This window comes from Oncorhynchus mykiss, chromosome 8, assembly GCF_057628025.1.
Source record: "Oncorhynchus mykiss isolate SJ-2025 chromosome 8, ASM5762802v1, whole genome shotgun sequence".
Taxonomy (NCBI): domain Eukaryota; kingdom Metazoa; phylum Chordata; class Actinopteri; order Salmoniformes; family Salmonidae; genus Oncorhynchus; species Oncorhynchus mykiss.
This window is the reverse complement of record NC_143029.1, coordinates 79,871,464-79,892,309: the sequence shown is the minus strand read 5'-3', so window position 1 is coordinate 79,892,309 and position 20,846 is coordinate 79,871,464. Positions and strand designations below refer to the sequence as shown.

The following is a 20,846-nucleotide window of genomic DNA, read 5'->3' as shown; positions in this document are numbered from 1 at the left end:
AAATCCTCGATCAGCGCACGGTCCAGCACGTCCCGAGAGGGAACCCAACTCCTCTCCTCAGGACCGTACCCCTCCCAATCTACGAGGTACTGGTGACCACGGCCCCGAGGACGCATGTCCAAAATCCTGCGGACCCTGTAGATGGGTGCGCCCTCGACAAGGATGGGGGGGGGGGGGGGAAGACGAGCGGGGGCGCGAAGAACGGGCTTGATACAGGAGACATGGAAGACCGGGTGGACGCGACGAAGGTATCGCGGAAGAAGAAGTCGAACTGCGACAGGATTAATGACCCGAGAAATACGGAACGGACCAATGAACCGCGGGGTCAACTTGCGAGAAGCCGTCTTAAGGGGAAGGTTCTGAGTGGAGAGCCAAACTCTCTGACCGCGACAATATCTAGGACTCTTAGTTCTACGCTTATTAGCAGCCCTCACAGTCTGCGTCCTATAACGGCAAAGTGCAGACCTGACCCTCTTCCAGGTGCGCTCGCAACGTTGGACAAAAGCCTGAGCGGAGGGGACGCTGGACTCGGCGAACTGAGATGAGAACAGCGGAGGCTGGTACCCGAGGCTACTCTGAAAAGGAGATAGCCCGGTCGCAGACGAAGGAAGCGAGTTGTGGGCGTATTCTGCCCAGGGGAGCTGTTCTGACCAAGACGCAGGGTTGCGAAAAGAAAGACTGCGTAAGATGCGACCAATAGTCTGATTGGCCCGTTCTGCTTGACCGTTAGACTGGGGGTGAAAGCCGGAAGAGAGACTGACGGAAGCCCCAATCAAACGGCAAAACTCCCTCCAAAATTGAGACGTGAATTGCGGACCTCTGTCCGAAACGACGTCTGACGGAAGGCCATGAATTCTGAAAACATTCTCGATGATGATTTGTGCCGTCTCTTTAGCAGAAGGAAGCTTAGCAAGGGGAATGAAATGAGCCGCCTTAGAGAACCTATCGACAACCGTAAGAATAACAGTCTTCCCCGCTGACGAAGGCAGTCCGGTGACAAAATCTAAGGCGATGTGAGACCACGGTCGAGAGGGAATGGGAAGCGGCCTGAGACGGCCGGCAGGAGGAAAGTTACCGGACTTAGTCTGCGCGCAGACCGAACAAGCAGCCACGAAACGACGCGTGTCATGCTCCCGGGTGGGACACCAAAAACGCTGGCGAATGGAAGCAAGCGTACCCCGAACGCCAGGGTGGCCGGCTAACTTGGCAGAGTGAGCCCACTGAAGAACGGCCAGACGAGTAGGAACGGGAACGAAAAGAAGGTTCCTAGGACAAGCGCGCGGCGACGGAGTGTGAGTGAGCGCTTGCTTTACCTGCCTCTCAATTCCCCAGACAGTCAACCCGACAACACGCCCCTCAGGGAGAATCCCCTCGGGGTCAGTGGAGGCTACTGAAGAACTGAAGAGACGAGATAAAGCATCAGGCTTGGTGTTCTTAGAGCCCGGACGATAAGAAATCACGAACTCGAAACGAGCGAAAAACAGCGCCCAACGCGCCTGACGCGCATTAAGTCGTTTGGCAGAACGGATGTACTCAAGGTTCCTATGGTCAGTCCAAACGACAAAAGGAACGGTCGCCCCCTCCAACCACTGTCGCCATTCGCCTAGGGCTAACCAGATGGCGAGCAGTTCGCGGTTTCCCACATCATAGTTACGTTCCGACGGCGACAGGCGATGAGAAAAATACGCGCATGGGTGGACCTTGTCGTCAGAGAGGGAGCGCTGAGAAAGAATGGCTCCCACGCCCACCTCTGACGCGTCAACCTCGACAACGAACTGTCTAGAGACGTAGGTGTAACAAGGATAGGAGCGGATGTAAAACGATTCTTGAGGAGATCAAAAGCTCCCTGGGCGGAAACGTACCACTTAAAGCACGTCTTGACAGAAGTAAGGGCTGTGAGAGGAGCTGCCACCTGACCGAAATTACGGATGAAACGACGATAGAAGTTCGCGAAGCCGAGAAAGCGCTGCAGCTCGATGCGTGACTTAGGGGCGGGCCAATCAATGACAGCTTGGACCTTAGCGGGATCCATCTTAATGCCTTCAGCGGAAATAACAGAACCGAGAAATGTGACGGAGGAGGCATGAAAAGTGCACTTCTCAGCCTTCACAAAAAGACAATTCTCTAAAAGGCGCTGGAGGACACGTCGAACGTGCTGAACATGAATCTGGAGTGACGGTGAAAAAATCAGGATATCGTCAAGGTAAACGAAAACAAAGATGTTCAGCATGTCTCTCAGGACATCATTGACTAATGCCTGAAAGACAGCTGGGGCGTTAGCGAGGCCGAAAGGAAGAACCCGGTATTCAAAGTGCCCTAACGGAGTGTTAAACGCCGTCTTCCACTCGTCCCCCTCCCTGATGCGCACGAGATGGTAAGCGTTACGAAGGTCCAACTTAGTGAAAAACCTGGCTCCCTGCAGGATCTCGAAGGCTGAAGACATAAGAGGAAGCGGATAACGATTCTTCACTGTTATGTCATTCAGCCCTCGATAATCTATGCAGGGGCGCAGAGACCCGTCCTTCTTCTTGACAAAAAAAACCCCCGCTCCGGCGGGATAGGAGGAGGGGACTATGGTACCGGCGTCAAGAGCTACAGACAAATAATCCTCGAGAGCCTTACGTTCGGGAGCCGACAGAGAGTATAGTCTACCCCGGGGGGGAGTGGTTCCCGGAAGGAGATCAATACTACAATCATACGACCGGTGTGGAGGAAGAGAGGTGGCCCTGGACCGACTGAACACCGTGCGCAGATCGTGATATTCCTCCGGCACCCCTGTCAAATCACCAGGCTCCTCCTGTGAAGAAGAGACAGAGGAAACAGGAGGGATAGCAGACATTAAACATTTCACATGACAAGAGACGTTCCAGGAGAGGATAGAATTACTAGACCAATTAATGGAAGGATTATGACAAACTAGCCAGGGATGGCCCAAAACAACAGGTGTAAAAGGTGAACGAAAAATTAAAAAATAAATGGTTTCGCTATGATTACCAGAAACAGTGAGGGTTAAAGGTAGCGTCTCACGCTGAATCCTGGGGAGAGGACTACCATCCAGGGCGAACAAGGCCGTGGACTCCCTTAACTGTCTGAGAGGAATGTCATGTTCCCGAGCCCAGGTCTCGTCCATAAAACAGCCCTCCGCCCCAGAGTCTATTAAGGCACTGCAGGAAGCTGACGAACCGGTCCAGCGTAGATGGACCGACAAGGTAGTGCAGGATCTTGAAGGAGAGACAGGAGTAGTAGCGCTCACCAGTAGCCCTCCGCTTACTGATGAGCTCTGGCTTTTACTGGACATGAAGTGACAAAATGACCAGCAGAACCGCAATAGAGACAGAGGCGGTTGGTGATTCTCCGTTCCCTCTCCTTAGTCGAGATGCGGATACCTCCCAGCTGCATAGGCTCAGCTCCCGAGCCGGCAGAGGAAGATGGTAGTGATGCGGAGAGGGGAGCAACGGAGAGCGCGAGCTCCTTTCCACGAGCTCGGTGACGAAGATCAACCCGTCGCTCAATGCGAATAGCGAGTTCAATCAAGGAATCCACGCTGGAAGGAACCTCCCGGGAGAGAATCTCATCCTTTACCTCTGCGCGGAGACCCTCCAGAAGACGAGCGAGCAAGGCCGGCTCGTTCCAGCCACTGGAGGCAGCAAGAGTGCGAAACTCAATAGAGTAGTCTGTTATGGATCGATTGCCTTGACATAGGGAAGACAGGGCCCTGGAAGCCTCCTCCCCAAAAACAGATCGATCAAAAACCCGTATCATCTCCTCCTTAAAGTCCTGATACTGGTTAGTACACTCAGCCCTTGCCTCCCAGATTGCCGTGCCCCACTCACGAGCCCGTCCAGTAAGGAGAGATATGACGTAGGCGACACGAGCAGTGCTCCTGGCGTAAGTGTTGGGCTGGAGAGAAAACACAATATCACACTGGGTGAGGAACGAGCGGCATTCAGTGGGCTCCCCAGAGTAACACGGCGGGTTATTGATTCTGGGCTCCGGAGATTCGAAAGCCCTGGAAGTGGCCGGTGGATCGAGGCGGAGATGGTGAACCTGTTCTGTGAGGTTGGAGACTTGGGTGGCCAGGGTCTCAACGGCATGTCGAGCAGCAGACAATTCCTGCTCGTGTCTGCCTAGCATCGCTCCCTGGATCCCGACGGCTGAGTGGAGAGGATCCGAAGTCGCTGGGTCCATTCTTGGTCGGATTCTTCTGTTACGGTGAGTGAATGAGGACCCAAAAGCGAATTAACTTAAACAGAGCTTCTTTAATAACCAAACATAGGTAGGCTCAGATAGACCGGCAGATTCCGACAGGACAGGACAAGGTTACAGCAAACATAACGATAGTCTGGTTCAGGCATGAAACACAACAAACAAGAATCCGACAAGGACAGGAACAAAAACAGAGAGAGATATAGGGACCTAATCAGAGGGAAAAAGGGAACAGGTGGGAAAAGGGGTGGATGAGGTAGTCAGAGGAGACAAGGAACAGCTGGGGGAAAGCGGGGGAGAAAAGGTAACCTAATACGACCAGCAGAGGGAGACAGGGTGAAAGGAAAGGACAGAAAGACACAACATGACAATACATGACAGAATCAATCTACACGACTTCAAAGAGGGCCAGCCCACTGTCTGATACAGAATGCAGTGATGTGTACTGGACCTGACGCTCATAATAAAGCATAGTGCGCTATGCTCTATCTAATTCTCTCTCTCTTTTTCTCTCTAATTCTTTCTTTCTCTCTCTCTCTCGGAGGACCTGAGCCCTAGGACCATGCCTCAGGACTACCTGGCCTGATGACTCCTTGCTGTACCTAGTCCACGTGGCCGTGCTGCTGCTCCAGTTTCAACTGTTCTGTCTGCGGCTATGGAACCCTGACCTGTTCACCGTAAGTGCTACCTGTCCCGGACCTGCTGTTTTCACCTCACTAGAGACAGCAGGAACGGTAGAGATACTCTGAATGATCGGCTATGAAAAGCAAACTGACATTTACTCCTGAGGTGCTGACCTGTTGCACCCTTCGACAACCACTATTTGACACAGCTGGTCATCTATGAACATTTGAACATCTTGGCCATAATCTCCAACAAGCACAGCCAGAAGAGGACTGGCCACCCCTCAATGCCTGGTTCTTCTCTAGGTTTCTTCCTAGGTTCTGGCCTTTCTAAGGAGTTTTTCCTAGCCACCGTGCTTCTACACCTGCATTGCTTGCTGTTTGGGGTTTTAGGCTGCGTTTCTGTATAACATTTTGTGACATCATCTGATCTAAGAAGGGTTTTATAAATACATTTGATTGATTGATGATAAATTATGTCTTGTCAATGGTTTCAATCATGCCAGTGATTGATTGACAGCAGAGCCATATACATATACATATGCTCTGACTGGCACTTTGTGGGGTCAGGAGTCATGGACGATGGGACCTTCACTACAACTGTCAGACCTCAATCATAACACTTTAACTCCTTCATCTCAGGCCCCAGACAATGTTATTATCTCTGGCCGGTGTGTGTGTGTGTTCGTGTGTGTGTGGCTGCATTATTCACAATAGTATAGTATAGTATACAGTAGTATTAATGTATATAGTAACATAACCTGTAACCTGTTTGTATACTGCATGTATATCACCCTCCACACACACACACACACACACACACACACACACACACACACACACACACACACACACACACACACACACACACACACACACACACACACACACACACACACACACACACACACACACACACACACACACACACACACACACACAACCCCCTGCAGTCTCTGAGGCCAGTAGGTGGCAGTGATGATTTCCTGGATCCCCTGTTAGGTGGCAGTGACTCATCGTCTGCCCCTGCCTTCCCCCTGTGGCCCTCCTTCCCCTCCTCGCCCAGTGACAGCGGCATCAGTGAGGTTTTCATCCCTCCCTATAATCTGATTCGTCCCGGTGGGGACACTAGGGGAATTGACTCTACATTGAGTCTACCAATCATAGTATTTTCAATTGACTACCAGGGATAAAAGACAACCTGCAGCAGAGCTGCGGGGCTTGATTTCTGGATTTGAATACCCCTGCTCTGTGATGAATCCATTAAACACTCCACATGGAGCACCATCAACGGGCAGTCAGGACCACCGAATGTTGCTTTGAATGGAAATCCCCAGTCTACCCAACTCATTCTATTTCATTCCCCTTTTCTAATTCTAGCCACACAAAAGCATACAGCCAAAGAGATCCCCGAGAGACCATCACACTCTTCTAGCTTTGTTGATGAACTCTTTTTGTTGGTGCATAACATAACAGCAGGCTCTAATCCCTCGGCAATACCTGATGCAAAATAGATGCAAAGCGTATAAGCCCCACACTCAAAAAGAGATCCAAGTGCACTATACTGTTTTGTGTGCATGTGGGACTGTTTATTTTTCATGTAAATAAAGCCAAAGCCCTTTTAGTCTGAACTAGGACAATTCACAGGCAGTAGGAGATTACAATACACTACAGTCATCCTGCTTTCATAATAATAGGACACTTACTGTACAATACAGTGCTAAACTTCCAAGTTAACAGGCCACTTTGACCCATCAAGTGACCATTTCTATATCACAGGTCAAGGAAAAAGACTGACACGTAAAAAAAACTAACAACTACGGTGCTTTTTAGAGACTGAATTCCTAAATGAAGGATTCCATCCATAAAAACTATTTATTGAAAGGTGTGCCATGTGTAGTATGAAAATACTTCATAAACATCTCTGTCACAAAGGGGTTTGTTGACAAGTAGTGCACGTGATGAATTTGACCCAGTGCAGGAACCAAGCAGGACACAGCCAATGATGATACAGTTGAAGTCGGAAGTTTACATACACCTTGTCCAAATACATTTAAACTCAGTTTTTCACAATTCTTGACATTTAATTATAGTAAAAAATCCCTATCTTAGGTCAGTTAGGATCACCACTTTATTTTAAGAATGTGAAATGTCAGAATAATAGGAGAGAGAATGATTTATTTCAGCTTTTATTTCTTTCATCACATTCTCAGTTTACATACACTCAATTAGTATTTGGTAGCATTGACTTTAAATTGTTTAACTTGGGTCAAACATTTCAGGTAGCCTTCCACAAGCTTCCCACAATAAGTTGGGTGAATTTTGGTCTATTCCTCCTGACAGAGCTGGTGTAACTGAGTCAGGTTTGTAGGCCTCCTTGCTCACACACGCTTTTTCAGTTCTGCCCACAAATTTTTATATAGGATTGAGTTCAGGGCTTTGTGATGGCCACTCCAATACCTTGACTTTGTTATCCTTAAGCCATTTTGTCACAACTTTCAAAGTATGCTTGGGGTCATTGTCCATTTGGAAGACCCATTTGCGACCAAGCTTTAACTTCCTGACTGATGTCTTCAGATGTTGCTTCAATATATCCACATCATTTTCCTACCTCATGATGCCATCTATTTTGTGAAGTGCACCAGTCCCTCCTGCAGCAAAGCACCCCCACAACATGATGCTGCCACCCCCGTGCTTCATGGTTGGGATGGTGTTCTTCGGCTTGCAAGCCTCCCCCTTTTTCCTCCAAACATAACGATGGTCATTATAACCATTTTTGTTTCATCAGACCAGAGGACATTTCTCCAAAAAGTACTATATTTTTCCCCATGTGCAGTTGCAATCCGTAGTCTGGCTTTTTTATGGCGGTTTTGGAGCAGTGGCTTCTTCCTTGCTGAGCGGCCTTTCAGGTTATGTCGATATAGGACTCGTTTTACTGTGGACATAGATACCTTTGTACCTGTTTCTTCCAGCATCTTCACAAGGTCCTTTGCTGTTGTTCTGGGATTGATTTGCACTTTTCGCACCAAAGTACATTCATCTCTAGGAGACAGAACGCGTCTCCTTCCTGAGCGGTACGACAGCTGCGTGGACCCATGGTGTTTATACTTGCAAACTATTATTTGTACAGATGAACGTGGTAATTTCCAAATGCTTGAAGTTTTTTGGGGGTGATTTCTCTTGATTCTCCCATGATGTCAAGCAAAGAGGCACTGAGTTTGAAGGTAGGCCTTGAAATATATCCACAGGTACACCTCCAATTGACTCAAATTATGTCAATTAGCCTATCCGAAGCTTCTAAAGCCATGACATCATTTTCTGGAATTTTGCAAGCTGTTTAAAGGCACAGTCAACTTAGTGTATGTAAACTTCTAACCCACTGAAATTGTGATATAGTGAATTATAAGTGAAATAATCTGTCTGTAAACAATTGTTGGAAAAATTACTTGTGTCATGCACAAAGTAGATGTCCTAACCAACTTGCCAAAACTACAGTTTGTTAACAAGACATTTGTGGAGTGGTTGAAAAACGAGTCCAACCTAAGTTTATGTAAACTTCATCTGTATAAAGCCTGGATTGCTGATGCTATGTACTGGCCAATTAGTGGGTTTGAAGCCACCTGTCAGCAGTATTGCCACTCCCAAGAAGAAGTAGTCCTCCATAGGAATGAAAGGAATTCTACACTATATCAATTAAATGGACTCACCGTCTCTCTTATTCCTGTTTGTCTGAGCTAGATGGGAGTCTCTTCCAAGAGAGCAATGGGAATACCCACAACCCCCGGCTGCTCTCTGGTTACCCTCACACTGTAATGGACTTGCTGCTGTCTGGAATAAGATAGAAGGTGAGTCAGAGGGGCAGGGGAGTTGAGGCTCCAACATATTGCCTTCATCTGTAGGTCTAGGTTCTAGGGGAGGAGGCAAGAGACACAGAGAGAGAGACAGACTGAGACAGAGCGAGCGAAAGAGAGACAGAGAGAGATACAGATAGATAAACAGATAGATAGAGAGGAGAAAGACAGGGAGAGAGAGAGAGAGAGAGAGAGAGAGAGAGAGAGAGAGAGAGAGAGAGAGAGAGAGAGAGAGAGAGAGAGAGAGAGAGAGAAAGGAGAAGATACAATGTGTTCCAGATGGAGACAGTCAGACACAGAGAGAGATGAGGAGACAATAGGACATAAACACAGTGTGTGACTGTCTAAAGCCTTGCAGTTATGACTGTCTTTCCTCTCTCCGGAGATTGGCAGGCTCAGTGGGGCTCCCAGCATTCCCTGCAGGAGATGGTCCTTAACGAGGATGAGAAGAAGTTGTTGGATAAAGAGGGGGTTCACCTGCCTAGCCAACTGCCCCTTACTAAGGTAGGCTATTACTGGCCCTAATGTCCACCTGCCCAGCCAACTGCCCCTTACTAAGGTAGGCTATTAAGAAGAATAGGGAGTACGTGGACAGTCTGGAGAGCAGTTAAGGACCAATGGACAGTCTGGAGAGCAGTTAAGGACCAATGGACAGCTTCGAATCAGAACAGTAAGAGAGGACGTATTAAACAGTGAGAGGAGGTATTAAACAGTGAGATGATGTATTAAACAGTGAGAGAGGAGGTATTAAACAGTGAGAGAGGAGGTATTAAACAGTAAGAGAGGATGTATTAAACAGTGAGAGAGAGGACGTATTAAACAGTGAGAGAGGACGTATTAAACAGTGAGAGAGGAGGTATTAAACAGTGAGAGAGGACATATTAAACAGTGAGAGAGGACATATTAAACAGTGAGAGAGGAGGTATTAAACAGTGAGATGATGTATTAAACAGTGAGAGAGGACGTATTAAACAGTGAGAGATGATGTATTAAACAGTGAGAGAGGAGATAATAAATAGTGAGAGGAGGTATTAAACAGTGAGAGGACGTATTAAACAGTGAGAGAGGACGTATTAAACAGTGAGAGAGGACATATTAAACAGTGAGAGAGGACGTATTAAACAGTGAGAGAGGACGTATTAAACAGTGAGAGAGGACGTCTTAAACAGTGAGATGATGTATTAAACAGTGAGAGAGGATGTATTAAGCAGTGAGAGAGAGGACGTATTAAACAGTGAGAGGATGTATTAAACAGTGAGAGAGGATGTATTAAACAGTGAGAGAGGACGTATTAAACAGTGAGAGAGGACGTATTAAACAGTGAGAGGACATATTAAACAGTGAGATAACGTATTAAATAGTGAGAGAGGACGTATTAAACAGTGAGAGAGGACGTATTAAACAGTGAGAGGATGTATTAAACAGTGAGAGGACGTATTAAACAGTGAGAGATGATGTATTAAACAGTGAGAGAGGAGATAATAAATAGTGAGAGGAGGTATTAAACAGTGAGAGAGGACGTATTAAACAGTGAGAGAGGACGTATTAAACAGTGAGATAACGTATTAAACAGTGAGAGAGGACGTATTAAACAGTGAGATGATGTATTAAACAGTGAGAGAGGACGTATTAAACAGTGAGAGGATGTATTAAACAGTGAGAGGACGTATTAAACAGTGAGAGATGATGTATTAAACAGTGAGAGAGGAGATAATAAATAGTGAGAGGAGGTATTAAACAGTGAGAGAGGACGTATTAAACAGTGAGAGAGGACGTATTAAACAGTGAAATAACGTATTAAACAGTGAGAGAGGACGTATTAAACAGTGAGATGATGTATTAAACAGTGAGAGAGGACGTATTAAACAGTGAGATAACGTATTAAACAGTGAGAGAGGACGTATTAAACAGTGAGAGAGGACGTATTAAACAGTGAAATAACGTATTAAATAGTGAGAGAGGAGGTATTAAACAGTGAGAGAGGAGGTATTAAATAGTGAGATGATGTATTAAACAGTGAGAGAGGAGGTAGTATGGAAGTACAAACACCATGGGACCACGCAGCCGCATATCGCTCAGGAAGGAGACTCGTTCTTTGGTGCGAAAAGTGCAAATCAATCCCAGAACAACAGCAAAGGACCTTGTGAAGATGCTGAAGGAAACAGGTACAAAAGTATCGATACCTACAGTAAAACGAGTCCTATATCGACATAACCTGAATGGCTGCTCAACAAGGAAAAAGCCACTGCAACAAAACCGCCATAAAATGGCAGCATCATGTTGTGGGGGTGCTTTGCTGCAGGAGGGACTGATACACTTCACAAAATAGATGTCAGGAAAATTATGTGGATATATTGAAGCAACATCTCAAGACATCAGTCAGGAAGCTAAAGCTTGGTCACAAATGGGTCTTCCAAACGGACAATGACCCCAAGCATAGCCCATACATATGGGATGCTTGTGGAAGGCTACCTGAAACGTTTGACCCAAGTTAAACAATTTATAGGCAATGCCACCAAATACTAATTGAGTGTATGTAAACTTCTGACCCACTGGGAACGTGATGAAAGAAATAAAAGCTGAAATAAAATCACTCTCTCTCCTATTATTCTGACATTTCACATTCATAAAATAAAGTGGTGATCCTAACTGACCTAAAACGTGGAATTTTTTACTAGGATTAAATGTCAGGAATAGTGAAAAACTGAGTTTAAATGTATTTGGCCAAGGTGTATGTAAACTTCCGACTTCAAATGTATGTAAGAATGCTGTTCATTGACTACAGCTCAGCATTCAACACCATGGTACCCTCCAAGCTCATCATCAAGCTGGAGGCCCTGGGTCTCAACCCCGTCCCGTGCAACTGGGTGCTGGACTTTCTGACAGGCCGCCCCCAGGTGGTGAAGGTAGGAAACAACATCTCCACTTCGCTGATCCTCAACCCTGGGGCCCCATAAGGGTGTGTGCTCAGCCCTTTCCTGTACTCCCTGTTCACCCACGACTGCGTGGCCATGAACGCCTCCAACTCAATCATCAAGTTTGCAGACGACACAATAGTAGTGGGCTTGATCACCAACAACGATGAGACAGCCTACAGGGAGGAGGTGAGGGCACTTGGAGTGTGGTGTCAGGAAAACAACCTCTCACTCAACATCAACAAAACAAAGGAGATGATCGTGGACTTCAGGAAATAGCAGAGGGAGCACCCCCCTATCCACAGCGAAGGGACAGCATTGGAGAAAGTGGAAAGTTTTACGTTCCTGGGCGTACACATCACAGACAAACTGAATTGGTCCACCCACACAGACAGTGTGGTGAAGAAGGTGCAACAGCGCCTCTTCAACCTCAGGAGGCTGAAGAAATTTGGCTTGTCCGCCAAAACCCTGACTAACTTTTACAGATGCACAATCGAGAGCATCCTGTCGGACTGTATCACAGCCTGGTACGGCAACTGCTCCGCCCATAACCGTAAGGCTCTCCAGAGGGTGGTGCGGTCTGCACAACGCATTACCGGGGTTAAACTACCTGCCCTCCATGACACCTACAGTACCCGATGTCACAGGAAGGCCAAAAAGATAATCAAGGACAACAAACCACCCGAGCCACTGCCTGTTCATCCCGCTATCATCCAGAAGGCGAGGTCAGTACAGCTGCATTAAAGCTGGGACCGAGAGATTGAAAAACAGTTTATATCTCAAGGCCATCAGGCTGCTAAACAGAAATCACTAACTCAGTGATGCTGCCTACATTGAGACACAATCACTGGACACTTTAATAAATGGATCACTAGTCACTTTAATCAATGCCACTTTAAATAATGCCACTTTAAATAATGCCACTTTAATAATGTTTACATATCTTACATTACTCATATCACATGTATATACTGTATTTTATACCATCTATTGCACCTTGCCTGTGCCGCTTGGCCATCGCTCATCCATATGCTTATATGTACATATTCTCATTCACCCCCTTAGATTTGTGTGTATTAGGTAGTTGTTGGGGAATTGTTAGATTACTTGTTAGATATTACTGCACTGTCAGAACTAGAAGCACACGCATTTCGCTACACTTGTATTAACATCTGCTAACCATGTGTATGTGACCAATACAATGTTATTTGATTTTTTAAATGGAGGGAAAAAAGAAACGTCCCAAATAATATGAATTGCCCTGAGGCCAGGTTGCTGAACCCCAATATATGGTGTTATGTATTATAGAGATCCGTAATATAGAGATTTACTGAATAATGTGGCTACTGAACAATGGCTGCAGATATTCATTTACCTACTTCCTTTTTTTGGACATACTTCACTTACTGTACTTTGATATAACTTGTTATTTAAGTTTCATTGATGTGTCTGAGCTCAATACAAATGATCATTTTAAAAGCTTTCCGTTGCACTGCTTCAGTCTGTACTAGGCAGAATAGGGAAATGATTGTTTTCCATGTAGTCAATGTATATTTTTGAATAAAGACTTGAATGTTCGAGGCTGTTCAGAGACCCCCCCCCCGGGTTCACATTGGATGAATCAACATTGTTTCCACATCATTTCAATTAAATTACATTGAACCAATGTGGAATAGATGTTGACTAGACATCTGTGCCCAGTGGATCCCTAGCCACTAGGTGGTAACGAGGGTCTTTGCCTCTCTCTCTGCTGCTGCAGGGATACTATAATCTTCTGATTGATGTTTTTCTCTAGGTTTAATCCAGCAGTGAACACAGAGCTGCAATAGATGTTTGTTTTGGTAACACTTTAAATGACCTCATCTGTATATGACAAATAGTGAATATTCATGAGGACTTTTAGCGCCCCATAGGCCTACTACGTTATTAAGAATCAGTAGCACTCAGAAAAATCTATGTCCGGAACACACTCCAAGATAAAAGAACACTGGTCACAATGAGTCTGGGATGGTGTGATGATGATTGCCCCTCAAACACAGAGTTGAGGAGCAGAGGTACTACCCCACCAAAGTCCCCAAGTACAACAGAACAATCACATCCCACACACCACATCTGCCATACATCATTGAGCAGTATGTACAGTCGTGGCCAAAGGTTTTGAGAATAACACAAATATACATTTTTACAAAGTCTGCTGCCTCAGTATGTATGATGGCAATTTGCATATACTCCAGAATGTTATGAAGAGTGATCAGATGAATTGCAATTGATTGCAAAGTCCCTATTTGCCATGCAAATGAACTGAATCCCTAAAAAACATTTCCACTGCATTTCAGCCCTGCCACAAAAGGACCAGCTGACATCATGTCAGTGATTCTCTCGTTAACACAGGTGTGAGTGTTGACGAGGACAAGGCTGGAGATCACTTTGTCATGCTGATTGAGTTTGAATAACAGACTGGAAGCTTCAACAGGAGGGTCATCAAGAACTTCAAGGAGAGCGGTTCAATTGTTGTGAAGAAGGCTTCAGGGCACCCAAGAAAGTCCAGAAAGCGCCAGGACCGTCTCCAAAAGTTGATTCAGCTGCAGGATCGGGGCCCACCAGAACAGAGCTTGCTCAGGAATGGCAGCAGGCAGGTGTGAGTGCATCTGCACACACAGTGAGGCAAATACTTTTGGAGGATGGCCTGGTCTCAAGAAGGGCAGCAAAGAAGCCACTTCTCTCCAGGAAAAACATCAGGGACAGACTGATATTCTACAAAAGGTACAGGGTTTGGACTGCTGCGGACTGGGGTAAAGTCATTTTCTCTGATGAATCCCCTTTCCGATTGTTTGGGGCATCCGGAAAAAAGCTTGTTCGGAGAAGACAAGGTGAGCGCTACCATCAGTCCTGTGTCATGCCAACATTAAAGCATCCTGAGACCATTCATGTGTGGGGTTGCTTCTCAGCCAAGGGAGTGGGCTCACTCACAATTTTGCTTAAGAACACAGCAATGAATAAAGAATGGTACCAACACATCCTCCGAGAGCAACCTCTCCCCCATCCAGGAACAGTTTGGTGACGAACAATGCCTTTTCCAGCATGATGGAGCACCTTGCCATAAGGCAAAAGTGATAACCAAGTGGGGAACAACATATTTTGGGATATTTATAGATATTATAGATATTTTGGGTCCATGGCCAGGAAACTCCCCAGACCTTAATCCCATTGAGAACGTGTGGTCAATCCTCAAGAGGCGGGTGTAAAAACAAAACCCCACATATTCTGACAAACTCCAAGCATCGATTATGCAAGAATGGGCTGCCATCAGTCAGGATGTGGCCCAGAAGTTAATTGACAGCATGCCAGGGCAGATTGCAGAGGTCTTGAAAAAGAAGGGTCAACACTGCAAATATTGACTATTTGCATCAACTTCATGTAATTGTCAATAAAAGCCTTTGACACTTATGAAATGCTTGTAATTATACTTCAGGATTCCATAGTAACATCTGACAAAAAATATCTAAAGACACTGAAGCAGCAAACGTTGTGAAAATTAATATTTGTGTCATTCTCAAATCTTTTGGCCACGACTGTATTGTTAACCTCTATTTTGGACCAGTATCGCTGGACACAATTCGTAACATATTGTATGTTTAGCAAATAGGCAACATTTAATACTAAATGTAATTCGGAACATAGCATACTAAATGGGTGATGGATATCCACAAATGAATACATACCATACGAAACATAACATATTATACTACTTGTAGTGCCTCGGCCTTATGTACAGAATAATACGAAATGCTTTGAGAGCAGGTTGCAGCCCTCCACATTCTCACCCCTACTCTTCCCCCATTTTATGCACGTGAAGGAGTGATAGCAACCGCACAGCGCGAATTCTCGGAGACTTTACTCGCGCATGGCATCTCAATCCGTATAAAAAGCGCAGACTAGACGAGTGATGCAACTCTTTCAGAAACAAGTCGGACTTGAACAAGCACATTCAAATGAAACGAAAAAACGGTGAATATTTACTAACAATGACTGTTTCCTAAAACACAAACTGTGTCTTCTTACAAAAACGGTGCGGTTGGAATTTGGATATGTTGAGTTTACTCTTAACTCGAAATCTTTGTACCATTACTTCACACTTTGGGTGATGTGAGACCCTGTTTTCATGCGGCGTGTTCTGCTGAATGATAGAGAAGAACCATGCATCAGAGTAACAGCAGTTTGCTCCACCTGGGTCTGAGTGGGCGTGTAGGGGGTCAGGAGGACGTGGAGAGCCCAGAGCAGGCTAACCTGTCCGGAGAATCGCTCCACAACCTCTCGCTGGACTGCTGGCTCCATCTCCTCTCCAGAGACTCTGCTCCGGAGCTGTATGGGGACAGCGCGAACATGACGGTGGGTGTGTGTTCTGAATACCTCCAAAAGTCCTAACCATTAGAGTGACAAACGCAAAACTAAGTTTAGATCAGGTGTAACTTCATCCTACTTCATAGTAGCCCTGCTAGCCCATAGAGGAGTGATGCTCAGGGATCTGCAACTCTGGACCTAGAGAGCTACTACTGGTTGTGCAGGCTTTTGTTCCAGACTAGCACTAACTAATCTTTTGCAAGAAGTCTGACCAAGACACATTATTTTACCTAATTGGCATGGGGAAATGGTGCCACTGGCCGCCCCACCGAACTGAGGAGTGTAGCTCAGCATGTTAGTTGTTTTCAGTGACTTATTTGTTGTTGTAATATCGCGAATGGACATGTCAGTTTCCCCATTAATGATGCACTCTGCATAAATTGCTCAATTTCCTGGTTGCTAAAATTCGAATAGTTCGCTTAAGTTTTGTTTGTGACAAATCAAGCAAGTATAGTGTAGAGAATCGTTGTACCAGCTAAACCTCTGAAATATATTTTTCATAACCACAAATATTGTATTTAGATTGAAGCTGGTGTACAAAACTGGAAATAAAAGATGCAAAAACGAAATTTAAGAACTGGAAGCATATAAATAGCACACCTACAACAGATCTACCGCTTCTTAGACTTGCTTTCTTTCAATGAGAATGACAGATTGAACTCACTTTCAATGAGAATGACAGACTGAACTCACTTTCAATGAGAATGACAGACTGAACTCACTTTCAATGAGAATGACAGACTGAACTCACTTTCAATGAGAATGACAGACTATAACTCACATATCTATTTTAATTTGGCGGGGTCACCCAAAAAGTTACATATTTTAAGTTTAAAGATCTCAGCTTTAAAGTCCTAAAGGTAGATTATCTTGATATAAAATATATTTTTGTTGTTGTGGGTTAGGATAAATCAATTTAAGATTAACTTTATTATTTTTCTTTTTGATTATTATTAATTCATGACCGTACCAAACCATTATGTATCAGGATTTGACTCTTGACTGTGTTTCCTTCTTCCAGATGCGAGTGGTCATTGCTCTGGTCTACCTGGTGGTGTGTGCTCTGGGGCTGGTGGGAAACCTCCTGGCGCTGTTCCTTCTCCACTCCCGGCACCAGTTGCACCACTCGTCTATTGACTTCTTTGTGAGGAGCCTGGCCGTAACAGACCTCCAGTTCGTCCTCACCCTGCCCTTCTGGGCTGTGGACACTGCCCTGGACTTCCGCTGGCCCTTCGGCAGGGTCATGTGTAAGATTGTCAGCTCTGTGACCACCATGAACATGTACGCTAGCGTCTTCTTCTTGACGGCCATGAGCGTGGCTCGCTACTGCTCCCTCGCCTCACTGAGGATAAGCAGCCCCAAAATGGCTGCGGCTCGTGCCAAGTGGGCCAGTTTTGCCATCTGGGTGGTGTCACTGGCGGTCACGATGCCCCACGCCATCTACTCCACCACAGTCCAGGTTTGTTTGACTGATTTTATTTGCCAATTTAAAAATGCATGTAAGGCTGTTTGTGTGTACATCGAAACAAAACGCATCAATTGATGTCAAACACTTAATTCCATTGTGGTGTTTTTGATGTTTCTAGGTGTCTGCGGATGATGAGCTGTGTCTCGTCCGGTTTTCTGGATCTGCCTCGGGTCACTGGGACTCTCAGGTTCTACTGGGCCTCTACCAGACACAGAAGGTACTGCTGGGATTTGTGGTTCCCTTGGTAGTGATCAGCGTGTGTTACCTCCTCCTGAGCCGGCGAGTCAGTGGCGTAGTTGGCAGCGTTGGGGTCATGGAGAGTTCAGAGAGGTCCCATCAACGGCGTCGCTCCAAAGTGACCCGCTCGGTGACCATCTTGGTGCTCTCCTTCTTCCTCTGCTGGCTGCCCAACCAGGCTCTGACACTGTGGGGAGTGCTGATAAAATTTGACCTGGTGCCCTTTAGTAAGGCCTTCTACAATGCCCAGGCCTATGCTTTCCCTCTGACTGTTTGCTTGGCTCACACCAACAGCTGCCTGAACCCCGTGCTGTACTGCCTGATGCGACAGGAGTACAGGGCCGGACTCAAGGAGCTGCTGCTCCGAGTCTCGCTGTCCATCAGGAACTTTCTCACCCTGGCTCTGAGGGGGAAGAGAGTGGAGGAGGCACCGCCTAGCATGGTGGTTACACACAGGGATGTCAACGTGTGACTGACTGGAGGGCCATAAGGATGTTAAGGATGCATTTCATTTACAAGTTTCTCATAGTGGAGGCTGCTGTACAGGTCAGGAACAGTCAAGTTGGAAAGTAGCCTACATGAGTAATTGATGAAATGTTTTCAGCTCGAGACCCAAATGAGAAATATACCGTCCTCCGGCGACTCAAATTAAGAAGAAACAGTGTGTGAATATAGATATATTCTCTTAACTAGCGACCCACATGCCCAGGGCCCACTTTGGGTCCTGACCGATAGTTTAAGAAACCCCAATCAATTAATATACTGACATATGCATTTTCTTGATTCATTGGACACACACATTAGTGAGGTATTGTTGGAATGGAGTGGAGATATCAGTGTGAGACTACTAAATGGGCAGTGCAGTTAAAATGTGATTTCCTTGTTTTTTGTGTAAGAGCTGTTTGAAAATAATCCTGAAATGTCATCCTGTTCAGGTGGGATGGGACTTTGGGCCCCACATCATGACTTCACAATAAGATCTGACTATAATAGACCAATAACTGTTCATCTGGGCAAGGGGGTGGGCTCAAGAACATCCTATCAGCTAATCAGGGCTGTGTATGTCAATATTTTCACATTTGTTTCCTAACGCCCACATGATCAGACTGAGCATTTTAAGGGCCAAAGAAGGCTCAGGTAAATGAATCTAAAAAATATTTATTTTGGAGTTATTTTCATTAAATGAACACATACAGTGATTTATTAGACATACAGTGATAACCAGTGGAAGCAAAATAACCCCATAACATCAAAGATCCACCAGTATATTTTACAGTATTTACAGTGCCTTGCAAAAGTATTCACCCCCTTGGCGTTTATCCTATTTTGTTGCATTACAACCTGTAATTTAAATGTATTTTTATTTAGAGTTCATGTAATGGATATGCACAAAATAGTCCAAATTGGACTATTGGACTAATTAAAAAAATCAAAAAGGGAAAAGTGGTGCGTGCATATGTATTCACCCTCTTTGCTATGAACCCCCAAATAAGATCTGGTGCAACCAATTACCTTCAGAAGTCACATAATTAGTTAAATAAAGTCCACTTGTGTGAAATCTAAGTGTCACATGATCTGTCACATGCTCTCAGTATATCTGTTCTGAAAGGCCCCAGAGTCTGCAACACCACTAAGCAAGGGGCACCACCAAGCAGCCAGCTCTATGAAGACCAGGGAACTCTCCAAACAGCTCAGGGACAAAGTTGTGGAAAAGTACAGACCGGGGTTAGGTTATAAAGAAATATCAGAAACTTTGAACATCCCATGGAGCACCATTAAATCCATTATTAAAAAATGAAAAGAATATGGCACCACAACAAACCTGCCAAGAGAGGGCCAGTAACCAAAACTCACTTACCAGGCAAGGAGGGCAGTAATCAGAGAGGCAACAAAGAGACCAAAGATAACCCTGAAGGAGCTGCAAAGCTCCACAGAGGAGATTGGAGTATCTCCATAAGACTACTTTAAACTGTACACTCCAAAGAGCTGAGCTTTACGAAAGTGTGGGCAGAAAAAATAAGCAAACATGTTTGGTGTTCACCAAAAGGCATGTGGGAGACTCCCCAAACCCTGAAGGAGCTGCAAAGCTCCACAGCAGAGATTGGTGTATCTCCATAGGACCACTTTAAGCTGTACACTCCACAGAGCTGAGTTTTACGAAAGAGTGGCAAGAAAAAATAAGCAAACATGTTTGGTGTTCACCAAAAGGCATGTGGGAGACTCCCCAAACATAAAAAACCTGGAAGAAGGTACTCTGGTCAGATGAGACTAAAATTGAGCTTTTTGGCCATCAAGGAAAACGCTATGTCTGGCACAAACCCAACACCTCTCATCCCCCCGAGAACAACATCCCCATGCTGTGGGGGATGTTTTTCATCGGCAGGGACTGGGAAACTGGTCAGAATTGAAGGAATGATGGATGGCGCTAAATACAGGGAAATTCTTGAAGGAAACCTGTTTGTCTTCCAGAGATTTGAGACTGGGACGGAGGTTCACCTTCCAGCAGGACCATGACCCTAAGCATGCTGCTAAAGCAACACTTGAGTGGTTTAAGGGGAAACCTGTAAATGTCTTGGAATGGCCTAGTCAAAGCCCAGACCTCAATCAAATTGAGAATCTGTGGTATGACTTAAAGATTGCTGTACATCAGTGGAACCCATCCAACTTGAAGGAGCTGGAGCAGTTTTGCCTTGAAGAATGGGCAAAAATCCCAGTGGCTAGACCTGCCAAGCTTATAGAGACATACCCTAAGAGACTTGTAGCTGTAATTGCTGCAAAAGGTGACTCTACAAAGTATTGACTTTGGGGGGGTGAATAGTTATGCACGCTCAAGTTCAGTTTTTTTTGTCTAATCTCTTGTTTGTTTCACAAGAAAAAACATTTTGCATCTTCAAAGTGGTAGGCATGTTGTGTAAATCAAATGATACAAACCTCCCAAAAATGCATTTTAATTCCAGGTTGTAAGGCAACAAAATAGGAAAAATGCCAAAGGAGGTGAATACAAGCCATTGTATGGGGTTATTTTCTGCGTGTGGCCAAAGAGCTTTTCATGTCCTCTGACCAAAGCACTGATTCCAAGATGAGTCTGCTAAAGGGCTTGGCACTTGGATTGGAACCAGTGCTTTGGTCACATGTCATGAAAATA

General features: G+C 45.5%; 1 protein-coding gene across 1 annotated transcript; it reads left to right on the top strand.

The window, feature by feature from the left end:
* The first annotated feature begins 15,568 nt into the window (after positions 1–15,568).
* LOC110530994 (relaxin-3 receptor 1-like) lies at positions 15,569–18,608 on the top strand. Its single transcript, XM_021614275.3, has 3 exons — positions 15,569–15,984; positions 17,018–17,455; positions 17,583–18,608. The coding sequence occupies exons 1-3, from the start codon at positions 15,793–15,795 to the stop codon at positions 18,171–18,173; spliced, it is 1,221 nt and encodes a 406-aa protein (XP_021469950.2). The 5' UTR covers positions 15,569–15,792; the 3' UTR covers positions 18,174–18,608.
* Positions 18,609–20,846: the final 2,238 nt, after the last annotated feature.

Bases quoted from the DNA above. Each gene is read 5' to 3' on its own strand.
- LOC110530994 (XM_021614275.3), top strand. From the start codon at position 15,793: ATGCATCAGAGTAACAGCAGTTTGCTCCACCTGGGTCTGAGTGGGCGT. The intron at 15,985-17,017 runs GTGGGTGTGTGT...TCCTTCTTCCAG, and splicing joins GGGACAGCGCGAACATGACG to ATGCGAGTGGTCATTGCTCT. The intron at 17,456-17,582 runs GTTTGTTTGACT...TGATGTTTCTAG, and splicing joins TCTACTCCACCACAGTCCAG to GTGTCTGCGGATGATGAGCT.